The sequence below is a fragment of the Sinocyclocheilus anshuiensis genome, unplaced genomic scaffold (genome assembly GCF_001515605.1).
Source record: "Sinocyclocheilus anshuiensis isolate Anshui unplaced genomic scaffold, SAMN03320099.WGS_v1.1 scaffold936, whole genome shotgun sequence".
In the NCBI taxonomy this organism is placed as follows: Eukaryota; Metazoa; Chordata; class Actinopteri; order Cypriniformes; family Cyprinidae; genus Sinocyclocheilus; species Sinocyclocheilus anshuiensis.
In genome coordinates, this window is record NW_015552621.1 from 627,077 (window position 1) to 646,211 (window position 19,135).

The following is a 19,135-nucleotide window of genomic DNA, read 5'->3' on the forward strand; positions in this document are numbered from 1 at the left end:
AATTGGTCAGAACAAACGTGGCAGACTTGTTACTTACTTGTTCAGATGACAATATCTGGTGAAAATTCTTATTTGAGTCATATATTCCAAGACATAGGCTAGAATCTGTGAGTGCAAAGTACAATATCCACACCGGTGCGGTGACTGACTGCCACACATACTCCTCAAAAAATTAGATTCATCCGCTGGAACCATGCCGCCGCACAACCCACGCAAGGAAGATAATTCCGCACAGCTGCGATTGCAGGTTTTCAAACAGAGATGGCGACAAAGAGGCAAAGCTTACGGACTGCAGCTTTAACCCTTGTGCACTCCTCATTTGGGTGTCACACTCATGGTCTTCTGTGTGTGTGTACAAGTGTGTGTCCGCGCGTGTGTGAGGCAAAAATGGTCATCCGGTTCCAGAGAATTTCCGTGTAGATGAGATTATGAAATCCTCAGAGCTGAAAGAAGGGCAGGTGTTAGTCCGGACACTCTTCCTCTCAGTTGACCCTTACATGGTGAGATGACCTTGCTTGTGTTTATTATCACTTATGTGGTTTGAGTTTTCTTGAAGGAAATCCATTCATTTCATGTGGGAAATATTCACTATATTCATATAGTGAATATTTAATTCATGAAAACTCAACCTATAATCAGTATACTACCAGGCATTAACTTATTCACTCATGCATGATACAATATTAACACCAAACTCAATGCAGCGCTGTCGCATGAACGATGATACTGGAGCTGACTACCTGTTGCCATGGAGATTAGAGGAGTGTGTGGATGGAGATGGAGTTGGTGTAGTGGAGGCCAGCAAGAATCAGGCATTATCTGTGGGCGCTATTGTCACCTCCTTCAACTGGCCTTGGCAAACCTACAATGTGATGGACGGCAGCCTTTTGCAAGAGGTATAATGCTCATTTTGGCAAGTTTGATTAATAGACTTCATGTATATGGATAGGAGGTGTGTATGGATGTGTGGTGTACTCGTTCTTGCAGGTTGACCCAGAGATGGCAGATGGTCACCTGAGCGGTGGGCATGCCTGACCTCACTGCTCTTTTAGGTGTGAGAGAGAAGGGTCATGTGACTCCAGAAACCCACCAGACGATGGTCATCAGTGGAGCAGCTCGAGCTTTTGGGTCGATTGCTGGACAGGTAATATGTAAGTGGATATAAGAAATTGGTCTGTTCTCTACGGGAAGAGTTAGTTTAGTCAAATTTTAGGTTCATTTGAAAAGGGTTATTATAAATTATCTTGATATTTAGTGGTGCCTGCTAAGGTAGACTTTTCACTGATGCTCATTTTTTGTTTGGACTGTTAGTTTATATATATATATATATATATATACAAAACTGTTCATATATTCATTAACTTGAACACACCTCTTCTATGATGAGTATTTTAAACTAAGTTCTCATTCACACACAAGTTTACGTTAAAAACACATGAGATACAAAAAACAGTCGGTTATATCTGTGAAGGTAAACAGCTGGGAAATAAATTGCATGTTTATTTTAGATCTGTGTGGCAGCAGCAATATACAGTAAATAAATCCACTGCTCTCTTGTCTCCTCTGAGGCTGGGACTCTAAACAGTGTTCTGTGCAGCCAAAGACAGAACAGGTAGCATGTTTTGCTCAAACTTTCGGCATTAGAGATGGTACACCATTGTCGCTTGTGAAATCAAAATGACGGCGCTGTGGGTGGAAACTTACAGATTAAGGGGCGGTAATATTATAATGAGATCCCTTTGCTACGTCACCAAGGGAGCGAAATCAGACACGCTGGCTTTTTCAGACGATTGCAGAAAAAGGCTTATCAAAACAAAGTTACTGCGTTAATCTTTTTCACGTTTCCTTGGTTGGTAGATGCACCGGGGACCTGATTATAGCACTTAAAACCTGGAAAAGTCCGATTTTCATGATATGTCACCTTTAATAATATTTATGAATTCAACATAATTTGGTATTATATTGAGCACTAAATGTCTCACTATGTGCTTCTTGCATAAAACAATATAAAAAAGTTTCAAATGTTTTGCTCTTTCCTTGTGATATATGCCATGTTATTTTAACTTTGCTCTCTGTTGTTTAAGATCGGCAGATTGGATGGCTGTGAGAGAGTCGTGGGGATTTGTGGTTCCGACCAGAAATGCCAGACCTTGGTAACAGAGCTGGGTTTTACAGCAGGGTTAAACTACAAAAAAGGAGATATCAGCTCAGCGCTGAGGGAGCACTGCCCCGCAGGCATTGATATATACTTTGACAATGTAGGTGGTCCCATCAGCGATGCTGTTATATCACCGGTACAGTATGTCCTCCCTTCAGTTTTTTTTCTTTGGGTCGTTTGTGTTAAAGTAATATTCACACTGTGCAGATGAATCCCGGTGGTGATGTGATCCTGTGCGGCCAAATATCACAGTACAATAAGGATGTGCCTTACCCACCTCCTCTTAGTGAGGATACCCAAGAAACGTTGCATCACAAAAACATCACAAGGTACATGAAAATAGCTAATAAAACCTACTTTGTTGATTGTATGTATGTGTATGTGTATGAATGATCATATTACCAACTTGTACGCACTACAGTATGTTCACAGGGAGAGATTTGTTGTATTGAACTACATGGAGAAGCATGAAGAAGGTCTTATGCAGCTCAGTCACTGGGTAAAGACAGGCCAGAAAAAGGTAAATCTACCACAGTCATGTTTCCTCACACGAAAGACGCCACAAACCTTTTGTACATCGTATCTCTCCTCTTCATTTTACAGGTGTTGGAAACTGTTGTAAATGGAGTTTATTATTGTTATTATTTTCTCATGTGCCAAAGTTTACTTTGCATACATATTGTATGAACCGTCTGTGTTTATATTAGTAGATGTATGCACTATGCATATTTCAGAGGCGTTCTGCTTCATGATGACCGTAGGCAACAAAGGTAAACAAGTTGTCAAAATTTCAGACTGAGTCAAACATCTGCATCAGGAGGTCATGTGGTGCAGTCATTATAAATCTGGGCTGGTAATCAAAAGACTACCAAAAAGGTCTCTCAAGAAGACATTTGAGGTTTCTCCAGTGGGACGGTCCCTTTAAGTGTGCTGTAAGTCAGTTTGGATAAAGGCATCAGCTAAATGACAAGTTGACCTAACGTTTAAATAAAATAAAATTAAAATGAATCTAATAATGTTTGCCTTGCTCTAAGTGTCTATTTTAAAATAAATTCAGTAATATACAGATAGTACAAAGCACTGCTTAAGGGTTGACACTGAAAATGCACATATATAGTTTGTTTATGAGTGTTTGGGGATTTTTTAAATGGTTTTGAAAGAATTCCCTTATGTTCACCAAGGCTGCATTTAAAAATACAGTCAAAACAGTAATATTGTGATTATATTATTATGATTTAAAAGAACGGTTTCCATTTTAAAATATTTTAAAATGTAATCTATTCCTTTGATGCAAAGCTGAATTTTCAGCATCATTACTCCAGTCTTCAGTGTCACATGATCCTTCAGAAATCATTCTAATATGCTGATTTGCTGCTCAAGAAACATTTCTTCTTACTATCAATGCTGAAAACAGTTGCGCTGCTTAATATTTTTGAGGAAATGGTGATACATGTTTCAAAGAACAGCATTTTTAAAAAATATTTTGTAACAATGCTTTGTAAAATGTATTTTTTGTCACTTTTGATCAATTTAATGCACCCTTGCTGATTAAAAGTATTATTAAAAAAGTAAATAAATCTTACTAACCCCAAACTTTTAAACAGTACCACTACTGTGGCAGGTATCAAGACTAAGGTGGCTAGTTCGAAAATGGCTCTATTTGATTAGTAGTAAATTAATTGCACGTTTCCTCTTAAAATATTTTAAGATATGAAAGTCTTGCCTTTACATGAAAAAGAAACGACAAAAACAAAATATAACTCACAATATGAAACCCCTTTACTTTGTTGTACATAGATACAGCCAGATAATTCAATTCCAATGCAAGATGATTCAGAGTTGCAGAAACATGACAAATATAAACTGAGGTTGTTTCATGTGGAAAAACAACATTGTCAAATATGTATTAATTTTTCACTGATTTTGTGCCTTCCACAAAACAAATGTGAACAGCACTTTCCGACATGAGTGGATCTACAAAAGCCACGTGACCACAGAAACTGAGAATGCCCAGAAAACAGTGCAGAACAACTGGAATGAATATACATTACAATATCAATGTGGATGAATACAATAAAATAATTCAGAAAATAATTCAGAAAAAAATTAAATACAGTCATTAAAACCAAATCACATGTAAGCAGATATTTCATCATCAAACATTCAAAGTCCTATTGGTTCACCACAAACACTGAGTAAATGTAGAATCTTCTAAAAATGTTCGTTCTCATTATCATGTGCCTTAAAACTGCGACAAAACTCTTTCAAAATAACATTCAGGTCATTGAAAGACAAACTAGAGCAGCCTATTGTTCAAGTCTTTACTTTCCTGAGAGACAACAGAGACCTTGAGTGACCCGACACAACAGGCGTGTTAGTGAATCCACCAGAAACTCTTGTCACAGCTCTTTCTGGCACCTGTCAAGTGGATTATGAGAGCAAAAAAGACAGACCTCGATGACAACACGGTTCCTTTTTTCAAACTAGCTGATTTTCCCACTAAATGGCCATTGTCCTTAGCTTGTTTTTGTGGTCTGCAACTGTGCAAAACCAACTATAAAAGAGCTGCTTCACAACGTTTCTCTAATAAATGTGTAACAGAATTGTGCACATTTGATTGTTTCCATGTGTTCAGTGTTCTATTCTATATGCTACATTGGGATGTTCCCTTCAGCAGTCCAAAATGTCTGGCTTTAATTTTCAGCATGTGTTTAAGTGGCCATTATTAAGTGTATTAACTGTGACTATTAACCATAGTGCAACAAAAATGTTCTACATTCATGCTCTTCTATATAAATATAGTGGTTTCATCCTTTTGAGATTAGAGTCTTTTGGAATAGGTATTTGAATAAGTATAATCAGTGAATTATTGTTCAAAATCTAATTCTTACACCGTAAGACGATGGATAAATCTTACAGCAGGGCAGGGAAGAGGCCAACTTTGTGTTCCATACCAAAACGTATTACACAGCTCTTTGAAATACTTAAAGTGTTAGTTTACTCTAGTTTAAATTCTGTCAACAGTTACTCGACCTCATGTCGTTCCAAACCCATTAGACATTCATTCATCTTTGAAACACAAATAAAGATTTCTGTCCCTCCATTGAAAGTTCATTCCAAAAAAATGAACGTAAAAAAAAAGATGAACAAAAGTCCTACAGGTTTGGTTGAGTAACTGATGACAGAATTTTCAATGTTGGGTGAACTATCCCTTTACTTCTGACAAATTCTTGCCAACCAACGTTGACATTCTGCGTCAACTATTTTTTTTGTACGATGACTGCTAAACTATACAATTTAACATTGTCCAACGCAATTTCATGTCCCTTTTATCACGGTGCAGTTTTCGTCTAGCAATAAAATAATAAAAGCTCAAATTCAATATTTATTTTGTTAATTAGTGGTGTATTAAGTGGAATAATGTACAGTCATCTGGTCATTATAGTTTTGATCGTCTAATCCAGGGGTGACAAATTCAGCACTGTCCTGCAGAGTTTAGGTCCAACTCTAATTTAACACACTTGAACCAAAGTAATCAGGGTCTTCAGACTCACTAGAAACTTCCAGGCAAGTGTGTTAGAGCAAAACTCTGCATGATATTGGCCCTTCAAGAGCAAGATTGGACGCCCCTGGTCTAATCTGATCGACCGAGCAGTGTTCCATTACGCTCACATACACATTAGTGACATGCAAAGCTTGATGCTTTGGCTTCTTTTGAAACTATTTTCATTGGTGGAGAAAATAAAGAAATAATCTATAGCCGATAATGACCAGCTTCATCCCTTAAATGATCCTTTACATTTTATACCTCGTCTACAGGTGTAAGCAAATTTGGTGATATCATCCTCTCTTTACAGTGTAGTTTATATGCATTAAAATAATATGAGAGTACTCATACTGACTGACCTCTCGGTGAGTGGTGGCAGTTTCATGCAGAAACATTGATTAAGAATATCAGGCAGTCTTATTCCTTTCTTGATTGCTCATCACAAATAAAAAACAAACATAATCTGACGAGTACATAATGCGTAGTTTATCAAAGTAATAGGTATGCTTAACTACACACATCTGGACTTAACACTGCTTGGGTTCACAACAGTGAGAACTGACTACAAAAACTACCAACGTGTCTTAGTGTCAAAGGAGGATCAGAACCAGGTTTGCAACGGCTCCGTCATCCACATGTGATGCCATCATCGCTTCATATTAACTAAAGACTATTTTTTTCTATCCTAACGCGTCATGGGAACGATTGGCAATTCGGTGACCGTGAAGACAGTGGTGTAAGAAGGGAAGAGCTTGGCACAAAACAATGTCCGTCACAACGATACAGGTGAAGGCCTCTCTTCAACCGTCACAACGGCCGGTTGGTCTTACTGCCACCAGAGAGACTAGGAGGCGTTCCCCACCATGCCCTGTACACTAACAGCAGGCCCATGAGCAGAGCCCAGGTACGTACGGGAGACAGGAAGAAGGCCAGTGCCCCATAGGTCTCCAGCAGGAAGTAGCAAGAATAGGCCTGCCAGATCATGAGGACCAGCATGCCTATGTGCATCACCAGAGTCCTCCAGCGGCTGCCCGGCCGACAGAAATGCGAGCGGAAGCTGGTGCCGCGACACCTGTGGTGAAGACTCCAGCAGAGGTAATAAGTGAGAGGCATATTGAAGAAGAGCACCTGTGGATGACAGATGACATGTTACAACTCATCCCTTACGATCAGTATGATCTGCACCTAGATCTGGAATTACCTGTATGACTCCCACGACATAGGTCAGACTGCCTTCGAGGAAATGCCCGTCCACAAACACGCCAAAGGCAAAGCAGGCTCCACTGTGTCCATCAATGACTTCCCCAATGAACCATGGCCCTGAAAAACCAGTAGACTAAAAGCACTGTTCCTTCTTCACAGTAATTGCAAGGACATGTTGCGAGTTCATCCTGACGCATTTTCATTGCGCTCGAGCAAACCAAGTAGGGCTACACAAATATGCTCATCATTTCCCTTGATACTGTAATCATGATTATTCATTTCAGGTTGCTTCTTTTTAAGTGTCACAACAAAAATGACACACTCACCACCCCCCCCCCCCCCCCCTGATGTGCAGCACTTAGACATGAAATCAGTTTTTAGTGATACTGCATGCAAGTTATTTCTGTATCAGCCATTAGTCTGTTTTAAAGGGATAGTTCAAAAATGAAAATGTTGTCATCATTTACTCACTCTTGTGTCTTTCCAAACCTGTATGACTTTCATTATTCTGTGAAGAAAATATTTTTAAGAAAAATGCCTTTGTGTTTTTTGTCCATACAGTGAAAGTCAATGAGGCCCAAATAAAGTCAGTGGACTCCACTGGCTTTATTTGTATGAACAAATAATTTTTATTTTTAAATATCTATGTGTTCCACAGAAGAAATAACTGTAATAAGTACAAGTTTAGAACAACATGAGGGTGACTAAATCTTCAGCTATATTTTCTTTTTTGGGTGAACGATCCCTTGACATCTGTTTTGTTTGGGTCCAAAATGACCCATATAGAGTTATATGTAACTTCAGACTCTACTATTGATTTTATACATGAAAATTGGTATATGTTTATCTAGATATAGTCTTAGGCTTATCAAAGGCATTTTGAAAAAAGCTATTTTTAATTTTAAAAACAAACTAGTTTTTAAGTTGGAAATATAAATATTTTGCATCGGCACTTTCACAATTTTATTAGATTTTTATTTTTGGTTTATCATTTTATTAGATTACTTACAGCCCTAAGGTCAAGGGTCGGTTATGGGCATTTATAAAAACTAAGAGACAATTATCTATAATATAATAATTATGTGATTATCACTCATTCTCTCTTCTGAATGGTCGGATGGAAAAAAAACTATTTTCTGTATTAAAAAAAAAAGATTACAGGCCTTCTGCAGTGGTAGCTTAAATCACTATGTTCCATCAATTTGTGAAACTGTTTAAGTGGTGTCAGGCGGTGACTTACCTAATGCTGTACACAGGTTGAACAGCAACAGAGAGTAGAAGAACATGTTGCTCTTACTGACAAGATGCAGGGACATCCATGCTTGAGAAGACAGTCCTGATTAATTATAAGAGCATATAGTGTCAAGTGTCAATTATGCTTTGGAACTATGAAGAACATTTATATTCAGTTATAATGACAGGACAAGATTTGTTATACGTTAATACAACAGAAATACCTCTTGTAGAAGATACAGGCATAAATCTGAAGAGCACAAGCCCAGCAAGGTTTAGTAATACTATTGCCACAAAGGCAATCCGTGCCTGTGGGACACACACACACACACACACACACACAGTCACTGAGATGCATGTAATATTAATTAACAGCAAACGATTAACAATAAACTTTTTATCATTTACTTTTGTGGTAAATGTGTTTTATGTAGCGATTTTATTGTTGTACTCTTGTCCTAGACCCAGACTTTCAATCTTAAACTATGAAAATCCACTATAAAAATATGAATCATGATATGTTTAAAGCTATAATAATTGAACTTAAGAGTGAAGCAAATAGCTATTTCAATATTTATTGTATAATCAATTTTTCACCATCACACGATGACCTGGTTTCATTTTCGTACCAGTATGTAGTGGTCTGTGAGGAGGATGAAGGACTGCATGAAGCCGAAGCTGGGAGTGAGGTCTTCCTCCAGTGTGAACTGCTGCTCTCGCACTTTTGAGCGACCTGCCGAGTCCTGGGACAGGGAGACAGAAGAGGTGAGAAAAGCTCACACTGCCATTTTCTTAAAAGAACACTACAACCATTTCTATATTTAAATAAACAATTGCTATGCAGTTGCTAAGGTTCTGAGTTTAACCATGTTGCTTTGTGGTTGCTAGGCTGTTCTGGGGAATGTTACTTTGAGGTTTTCTTAGTCGTTTTAAGCATTTTGTTGTTCTGTGTTTTCTGGCTGGTTGCTTAAGTCCATTTCTACAATATTCTGGTCTCCAGATATTACGCTTACAAAGTCTAAAGGACTTTTGCACAATTTGTCATCCAACAGGCAGAATTTGTTTGCCCAATTGTTTAGAAACGCAACAGCACACCTCTTCTCAACAAGCCGCGTGATTTGTGACGAGTGATCTTTAATACTAGAGCTCGGGGTTTGTTCAAATCACCTACCTCCACTTTAACTCTGATAGTGTGCAGCCCAGTAGCATATAGCGTTGGATCCCATTGCAGCACATATAAAGGACCCCCTGCGCTAAACGCTTTCCCCAGTGAAGCTCCATCCACACTCACACGCACAGCTGTGATTGAAGATTCAGAGAAAGCCAGGAGCCTACAGAACCGACACATTCAGCAATAAGTGCAACCCCAAAATATGACATTCTTGGTAGGACAGAACAAGTCATGCATGCAAGAAATAAAAATGAAAGTGAGGTTTGGATGAGAGACAATAATTTTTCACAAGTCAACGTCTGAGCGCTTGAAGGTTCAAGAGGACACACACAGAGACACCTGATGTGTGTGGAACTGCGGATACGACCCAGAGGCTCCACTCCTGGATGCAGGTACTGGGCGTCTTTGGGATTGGTGATCAGCACAGCTGGCCAGTCTTCAAACGTCAAGTCAGTGAAACTAAACAGGTCATGGTCGAAAGCCAATATCCTATACCTGAGCCCAGGAAAAAATGCATGTCACCGCTTTTTTATAAGAGTTAGGGCACAATGATATGAGTTCCTCATATATCAGCTGTTGTGCTTGTATTTGCTAACATAGTCAGCTATATTTACATCATGCAGCATTCCCTTGAGTGTGGGCCTTGTTCTTTCTGAACTTACCTGCGGTTTTCCATCCAGTCTCCCAGCTCTAGCTCCAGTGTGCCTCCTTGATGTCGACTGTGCAGTACCGGCATGAAGCCTCCTAGTGTATGTAGGTGCCCACACAAATACGCCACGGCTGTACTGTAAAAAAAACAATGGATAAAATTCGAGATTCAGCAGAATATGATGAATATGACATTATGAGATGTAATCTGCAATCTAGTGCCTCTTGTTAGCTTTTCAACATTATTCCTCACAAGTGTTTAATATGAATGGCACTGAACATGACATAATTAATACAGCATATTCCCAGGCCTGAGTGCCAAACCTTGCTTTCAGACCAGAATTCATGCTAGAGAATCACATACTAGGGTTTTAGATGTAGGTCAGATGGCCAAGTAGACATCAGATTTAGAATGACATTTGAAAAGTGGCCCAAATCTAGTCGCAGTCTCAGACGGCACAGTCACAGGCCATCCACAGGTCACTTACTGGTTCTGATTCATACTGCACACAAAAATTGTAAGCCCTTTCCTAATTTGCAACATAAAGGGATTTTTTTTTAAGTCACAAAGAAACTAGTGTCTACAAGGTTATATACATACATACATACATACATACATATGTAAAAACATTTGTATTATTACTTTTGTGTTGACAGAAACAAAAGTCTTTATATAACAAAATCTATTTTTTATTTTTCTTGTGTTTTCATTACAAGCTTTCATAGATACTTGATGCTGTAATTAAAAATCTATAATTTTATTAATCTACACCACCGTTCAAAACTTTTACATTGTTTCAAAAGATTGCTACCTCAAATAAATGCTGTGCTTTGGAATGTATCAAAGAGTATATCACAGTTTCCACTAAAAATATTAAGCAGCAATACAGTTTTCGGTAATAATAATAATAATAAATATTTTTGGGCATCAAATCAGAATATTAGAATGATTTCTGAAGGATCATCTGACACTGAAGACTGGAGTAATGATTGCTCTTCCATCACAGAAATAAATTACTTTAAAATATATTACCATAACAGTTAACAATCTTATTGACCCAAAACTATAAAAAGTAGTATTTTTTAATAAATTTTTGGTATAATCTTATTATCATTGATAATAAAATTATTGATAATAATTTTTGGTAACATTTTTGGTATAATCAGCACTGGAGCTCCTCAGGGTTGTGTTCTCTCCCCACTACTCTTCTCCCTGTACACCAACGACTGCACATCTAAAGACCCCTCTGTCAAGCTCCTGAAGTTTGCAGACGACACCACACTCATCGGCCTCATTCAGGACGGTGACGAGTCTGCTTACAGACAGGAGGTTAAAGAGCTGGCTGTCTGGTGCAGTCTCAACAACCTGGAGCTCAACACGCTCAAAACTGTGGAGATGATAGTGGACTTCATGAGAAACTCCCCTGCTCTCCCTCCACTCACCATCATGGACAGCACTGTGACTGCAGTGGAGTCATTCAGGTTCCTGGGCACCACTATCTCTCAGGACCTAAAGTGGGACACTCACATTGACTCCATTGTGAAAAAGGCCCAGCAGAGGTTGTATTTCCTTCGCCAGCTGAGGAAGTTAAACCTGCCACAGGAGCTGCTGAAACAGTTCTACTCTGCTATCATTGAATCCATCCTCTGCACTTCAATAACTGTCTGGTTCAGCTCAGCTACCAAATCTGACCTCAGAAGACTACAGAGGGTAGTCCGGACTGCTGAGCGAATCATTGGTACAACCCTCCCTTCTCTTCAACAACAGTACTCATCCAGAGTGAGCAAAAATGCTGACAAAATCACTATGGACCCCTCACATCCAGCACACTCCCTCTTTGAACTGTTGCCATCTGGTCGACGCTACAGAGCTCTGAGCACCAGAACGGCCAGACACAGGAACCGTTTCTTCCCTCAGGCAATCCATCTCATGAACACTTGACAGTAACTGTGGAACACACACTATTTATACACTCATACACTTATTTATCTAACACTCATACTCAGTCTACACCTCAAATTTGCACATAATATACCTGTACATACAAAACTGTCTATTGTAATATACCTGCACATACAATTGTCAATTTATATATTTTTATTCCTTATTTACTTGTTCTATTTTTTATTTTTTATTATCTGTGTTTTTTGTTCTGTCACTGTCATTCTGTTACACTGTGGAAGCTTCTGTCACGAAAACAAATTCCTCGTATGTGTAAACATACCTGGCAATAAAGCTCATTCTGATTCTGATTCTGATATATATCATAATTTATATTATTGTATTATTATTTTTATATGGACTAAAACTCACAAACTCTATATGTGACCCTGGACCACAAAACCAGTCAATTAATAAATAAGGGTCAATTTTTCGAAATTGGGTTTTATACATCATCTGAAAGCTGAATAAATAAGCTTTCCATTGATGTATGGTTAGGACTATATTTGGCCGAGATACAACTATTTGAAAATCTGGAATCTGAGGGTGCAAAAAAATCTAAATATTGAGAAAATCGCCTTTAAAGTTGTCCAAATTAAGTTCTTAGCATAGCAATGCATAGTACTAATCAAAAATTAAGTTTTTATATATTTACGGTAGGAAATTTACAAAATATCTTCATGGAACATGATCTTTACTTAATATCCTAATGATTTTTGGCATAAAAGAAAAATCTATAATTTTGACCCATACAATGTATTTTTGGCTGTTGCTACAAAATATACCCCAGCGACTTAAGACTGGTTTTGTGATCCAGGGTCACATATACATTAAGTTATTTTCTAATGTTTTCAGTATAGTCATATATAGAAATTTGGCACTGTTATTTAATGAATTTTCTCATGCTTGTACTTTATTGTAATATAATCTAATTTCATCTAAACCAACCCCTAACAGAAAAAACAAACAAAAACAAACTGTTGTTGGTCACTTTATATGCGGGTCACATGTTCTCTTCCTGTCTAAGTGGGTAGTTATTGGCGGTCAGTGGGGAAAAAAATCTAATTGGTTGACAGTGTTGCTGCAAGATTTTTCCAAACCTCATGAGCTCTCGGATTCCTGGGAAGGGGGAGATGACAGTAGATGTAGTATAATGTCCAAACCAGATGGACTTGTTACTGCTCAGACTCTCCTCTCGAAAGGTGGCCAACATGTCCATCTGAGTCTATGGGAAACATTCACATTTCAGCCCAAGGGAAAAGTTGTCATCACATTTACATAAGCAAAGCTAAAATTAACAGATCTCTTTTACCTGATTGATAATCCCAAAGAAGTTATAGGGCCGTTTGGGTCCTGGGGTCAGAGTGGCATCGGCACAAATGAACGAGTAGTTCCCAAAAGGAGTTCTGTGTATGTAGTGGAAGGATCCAACTTTCTGATTGGCAGAGTATTTCCTAAGTATTCAGTAATGGAGATAGAGATCTTTTTTTTTTTTCCTTGGAAAAATAAGCACCAACATATTCTTCCCAATAAGACCATTAAACGTGCATTAAAAAATGATTTTTTTAGTCGACTTTAATATCTGAACCTTCTTTATAGTCATTATTTTCTGCATTTGTAATATTTGTACAGACCTGTAATAATTGTTCACGCTCTCCAGTGAAATAATATTAAAGGCATCTGAGGAGACAAGAAGACAATATCAGTCAAGATTTCCTGGAAACGGCAGAAGAGCGGGGACAACATAACTGATAACAGAGCTCTTATTACATGTCTGGCAGCTTTCGTAATGTAATACCAGTTACAGGACCTGTGGGGAAATTGGAATAGAGGAAAAATGATATATGAGCTATGCGAGTTCATTAGAGATGTTCATTAGCCTCCACCAAAGTCGATGCAGTCTTCGTAGCTAAATATTAATATGCTAATCTGAAACACAGTTCCTGCACACTTTACACAGTGAGTTATGTATATTTAATCTGTTTATATTAAATCTCACTGGTCCAAATCCTTCTCCATTTAACTGTATTTTGAACATCAAATGTGTTTTGATTGGCTGTGATTCTGTTGAGCTGCAAAGCATTTAGTTTTAGTGTCATTGGAAACTTAACGTGTCACACCCGGTTGGTTGCTTAAAGAGATATATGCCATTAGAGAAATATAATTCTTACAGTATAATGACTTAAATTTCAGTCTGTTTCTCACGCAAAGCTATCAAATGGCTTCTGAAGACTTGGAATGTAGTGCATGTGTCCTTTTATGGGAAATTTATGAAGGTTTACAGTCTGAATCAGCAACCAACTGTATGGAAAAGAGCAGCATGAGCATTCATCTAAATGTCTCCTTATGTATTTGACACAAAAATATCTTATAGATTTGGAATGAGGTGTATCTGAGCATCAGATGAATAACTTAAATAATAAAAGGTGCCATTGCAACAAAATGAAAATGAACTAAATTACAACTATATATCATAAATGCAACTAAATTACTAAAAATGAAATAAAAATAATTTAACGCTAAATAGAAATATAAAAAAACGAATAAAAATGCACAGAACAAAAGCACATAACAACTATTAAAACGTTAACAATAATATGAAAACTGAAAGTATAAAAATAAAAGCTAATTCAGGATATGAATAAATACTATAATTGTATATAAATAATACTAAAATAACGCTGCTGAGTAAATGACAGAAATTTCATTTTTGGGTGAACTATCCCTTTAAATAAAGATAGGAAACTGGAGATATGAATAAATACTATAATTGTATATAAATAATACTAAAATAACGCTGCTGAGTAAATGACAGAAATGTCATTTTTGGGTGAACTATCCCTTTAAATAAAGATAGGAAACTGGAGGAGTAATGATAAACAGCCTCATGATTGCAAAGATGTTATTAATCCACTGAAGTTTGTTTTTGTGTCACAACAAGCCTGCAATATCCTGTTTAATAGAGCGGGGCTTCATTTCAAGTCATTAGTGTGACACAAGAGTGTCCAGCTGTCTTCACTCGATGTCCTTTAATTGTTTTATTGCCAACAGACACTGGGACAAAGACAAACAATTATTTGTCCCTGACCAACAGTGACGTGCAAAGAGGCAACTTAATTCTGGCCTTCATTTAGATCTCCCATCCAAACCTTCAGGCGCTTTTATAATGATTTCTGGATGCAACTGACATTAGAAAACAAAGCTGAAGTGTGTAATTTTTGTGAATTTAAAATTGTAATATGCGACTGTATGTAAGATCCATTCATTAAGCGTGTAAACACTTTATCATTTAAGCCCGACACAGCAACACTGGCTCAACCAATGGTCTGATTTTGGGGCGGGACTATCCGTTTCACTGGCCAGTGGCAGACAAGCAGAGTGTTCAACACAATTTCATTTCATTGTGTAGCTATTTTACATTTTAATGAATTGGTGGCTAATTCGTATGATCTCATTCTTACGTTTTTTTTGTATGATCTGCTTATGCCTCCGTTTATGCTTAGAGGGGGATTTTCACGCTTACTTTTTTCTAAAAATCTTATAATTTTGTATGATTCACATCATGCAACTTCATACAAAATCACTTTTTCCCGTGAGATCGGGTTGGGGTTTTTGGGTGAACCTTTTTGACAACTCCATCTCTCCATAAATCATCAAAATCAAAATAAATAAATCACCATGGTTTCCCCGAATGTCAATCCATTTTGTTCGTTCCAGCACTCGTGATCTTTTAAGGACATTGTGGTAGGCCTGCCACTCCACTTCATGTTGAAGAGAGCCCAGTTTACTCTCAGTCTTCGCATCTGTTAAGTCCCCTGTTAAATAAAGTAAAAATGTGGGTCTATGTTGCGTGTATGTATAAAATCTAATTTGACTATTTATACAGTACATAATGTATGGCAGCTCACCTGTGGCCAGCACAAGATCAGGTTTTATCACATCAATAGTGTCTCTACAGAACCTTTCGAAGTCTGGAATGCGCTTCGGATCGTGGAAACGACTGATATGGATGTCGGAAACCTGCACAGAGGAATCAACATGTTTAGAAATCAGCTAATAGTGGGGTATCATGCAGGCCTGTGTGTAGTTAACAGTGAGCGTTGGAAATCTCACACATAAAACTTGCCTATTTATAGAATAAGTGTCACTGGCATATTAGAGGAGGCGTCTCTTATGTGCGAGTCAGTACACAGCTGAAGGTTTCCTGTTTTACCAACCAAATTATGACACTAGGGCTTTACGCACACTGTACATACATATCAGATCTATCTATTTGGCTTTCTACATACATTTTGATTCCAGGATGTCATACATACAGTAGATTAAAAAAATACTAAATGGTCTAAATATATTTGTTAATAAAACTACAATTTTAGAATGTGTGCAGACATTAGGCAGATGAAGTAAAGAATTATGTTATATTCATACATATATCATTTTTATGACAAATGATTGGTGTGATAGTTAAAATAATTGTTAAAATGTTTTACAAATTATGAAAATCTACATCATCCATCAAAGAAATGCTTTAAATCATAGTTTCATCATAATATACAACAAACTCGTACAGTATGGTGTTGGGGAGGGTTAAGCACACACACATTAATTAAGCCTTCCATTTGAAAACTGTCATTATAAAAATAACTATTCCACATGTCTTTACAGGTAAAACCAGACTCATATTTGAAGAACCAATTATGAACTTTCCTCTTTGGCCTTTCCACATGTTAGACAGCTTTACAAAATTTTTTGTTAATATATTAACAAATATTTGCTTCAAAAATAATCGTACTTTTTTTAAGGATTCAACCCCGCTTTTTTTCTTTTCAACCCCTCGCAACATGCTTTTTTCCCCCTCTATGACGGGGTACAATTTAGCAAAAGGACCAAGAGATTTATATGTGAAATATGCATTAACTAAAATTATAGCTCTAAAATTTTCACCGATCATTAACAACGGAATAATACTTATTCTAAAATTATATATATATATATATATATATATATATATATATATATATATAACATAAAATGCCTTTTGCCATATATATATATATATATATATATATATATATATATATATGACATGAAATGCCTTTTGCCAAAGCTGTCCCAGCATTCTTTAAAATATTTTTTTACTCAAATTGTGTTATTCTTGTGTTATTCTATCACAAATAAATATACTGAATGTACAATATAATATATAATCCATGCAATACAATACAATATAATATATTTTTATATTTTTGTACCATATCTAAAAAAACACATTCCAAGTCTTAAAGGGGTGGTTTATTCACTTTTTTAACGTTAGTTAGTGTGTAATGTTGCTGTTTGAGCATAAACAATATCTGCAATCTGCAAAAGCTGAAAGTTCAATGCAAACGGAGATATCGTCTTTTAAAATTCGGGCGATTTAATGCCTACAAAAACGGCTGGTAGGGACTACAACGAGGTACTTCCTGGGTTCGTGACATCACAAACCCAGATAAACCCCGCCCTCGGGAAAAAGTAGCAAAGGGAGCGAGGCCATGCAGCGCTGCTTTAGAGAAGAGGAAGAGAAAACTACAGGTGCATGTAAAAATCTGTTCATATATGAATCGCGATTCTGTCTTCTAACGATTCTAATGGATTCACAAGTTTCAAAATCAATGTTCTAAAGCAGCTGTTCTTAATACTGTTCCTCGCGTCCCTTGCTCTGCACACGCTCTGCATCTAAGTGTTAAACATGGACGCGCGTGCAGTTGCCGTACTGTATTAAAGCTTTAATCAGGATAAAGCTCTATATTAAAAGATAACATAAGCAGTAGCATTTACAAATAACAGCGTATCTAAAAGTATGAGACAACAACAAACAAAAAACATAGGCCTACCATTAATATGGCACAATATCCTCTGCTTCTCAATAGGGCTCAAACTGATAAGCTATATTAAGGACGCCTTTGTTTATAATACAACCTGGCTGAGGAGAGGGGCAGGACGTTTAGACGCGCACTAGAGGCGGTTTAGCCAATCACAACACACTGGGCTAGCTAACCAATCAGAGCCCATCGCCTATTTCTGAGGGAGGAGCTTCATAAAAGCAGGAAATTAATCTGCGTGTTTCTCAGAGAAGGGACAGAGCTGTGTGGAATAAAGGTAAATTATGTGAAAAACAATGCGTTTTTTAAAAAACGAAGCATTAACACGTTAGACTGCACCCTATAAACACAATCAAGCCTAGAAAAAAAAACACTGAACCACCCCTTTAAGACTTATTGTAGGCCTACCCAATATTTCATATTTATGCTTGATTAAACTAGACTAGTAGACTAATCACTTTAAGTATGTGATGTGTCCTCAAGTAAAAATAAATGTCCTTTCAATTTTTGTAACACACATACACCATATTACATTCATTTAATGTCTCGTCGTGATCATAACCATATAATTTACTGAGTATTCATGGTTATATTCAACACAGCAAAACCGTATACATTTGATGTCACGTTAGAGGTTAGAATATTCCGGCCTTTTCCTGCTTAAATATTTCACACAATAACCCTCTTTACTGCACGAAGAATAAGTTATTATGGCAGAAAACAAAATAAAAGCCGTCCCGCAATCAATCACATGATCAGCTCATTGACAGACTAATGACAGTGTGACACGTTTTTTATGACCTCTGCTCACCTGCACAAACCAAAATATATTGTCCAGCTGGCCGCTGGGATTCGGTGGGCCAGTCTTTCTGGACTGATGTAAACTGCGCTTCGGATGCCAGGCGGTGTCATAGCTGTCAACCAGCCAGGAAGTGAAGCACGCGAGCAGCAGCCCAACAATCACCAGAGCCGCGAACAGCCGGAGCATCCTGCCGAAATCTGCCGCCGCCGCCGCTCAGGCGCTTCTCTTCTTCATGCTGGAGGAACCTAATGGGGGATTCAGACAGCCTCACATCCTCGGGCTCTCGCTTCAGCGAACGCCAGGCGAGGCACGGCCGCAATGGACGAGCAAATCAGCGCGCTGTAATCGCCAACATCATCCATCAGAAACTACCGGGTGGCAGATCCTGTCCGTAGAGAAAAAATACTGATGGAAGGGAATAGTGTCCGAAGGGGGCGGAGCTATGCTTTTCGTCTCGGCCCGGAAACTAATATTAATACATTTAATTAGATATTAATAAATTAATATTAAAATAATTTAAACTATTTTATTACTACACTATTTTGATTATTGTTGTAGGTATTGACTAGG

General features: G+C 37.6%; 1 protein-coding gene and 1 pseudogene across 1 annotated transcript; one reads left to right on the forward strand and one right to left on the reverse strand.

Moving 5' to 3' along the window:
• LOC107666237 (prostaglandin reductase 2-like) overlaps positions 1 to 2,957 on the forward strand; it is a 4,525-nt pseudogene extending 1,568 nt beyond the window's left edge.
• Positions 2,958 to 5,319: 2,362 nt separating this feature from the next.
• Positions 5,320 to 18,945, reverse strand: LOC107666264 (transmembrane protein 62-like). Its single transcript, XM_016457489.1, has 14 exons — positions 18,575 to 18,945; positions 15,811 to 15,922; positions 15,580 to 15,717; positions 13,537 to 13,582; positions 13,215 to 13,356; positions 13,003 to 13,127; positions 9,975 to 10,097; positions 9,652 to 9,807; positions 9,313 to 9,472; positions 8,771 to 8,884; positions 8,366 to 8,450; positions 8,149 to 8,244; positions 6,907 to 7,025; positions 5,320 to 6,833 (listed from the first exon to the last, which is right to left on the reverse strand). The coding sequence occupies exons 1-14, from the start codon at positions 18,749 to 18,751 to the stop codon at positions 6,513 to 6,515; spliced, it is 1,914 nt and encodes a 637-aa protein (XP_016312975.1). The 5' UTR covers positions 18,752 to 18,945; the 3' UTR covers positions 5,320 to 6,512.
• Between the last annotated feature and the right edge of the window lie 190 nt (positions 18,946 to 19,135).

Coding starts and splice junctions, on each gene's coding strand:
- LOC107666264 (XM_016457489.1), bottom strand. CDS start 18,751: ATGCTCCGGCTGTTCGCGGCTCTGGTGATTGTTGGGCTGCTGCTCGCG. Junction 13,357..13,536: donor AGCGTGAACAATTATTACAG/GTCTGTACAAAT, acceptor CTGAATACTTAG/GAAATACTCTGCCAATCAGA. Junction 8,245..8,365: donor GCCTGTATCTTCTACAAGAG/GTATTTCTGTTG, acceptor ATAATTAATCAG/GACTGTCTTCTCAAGCATGG.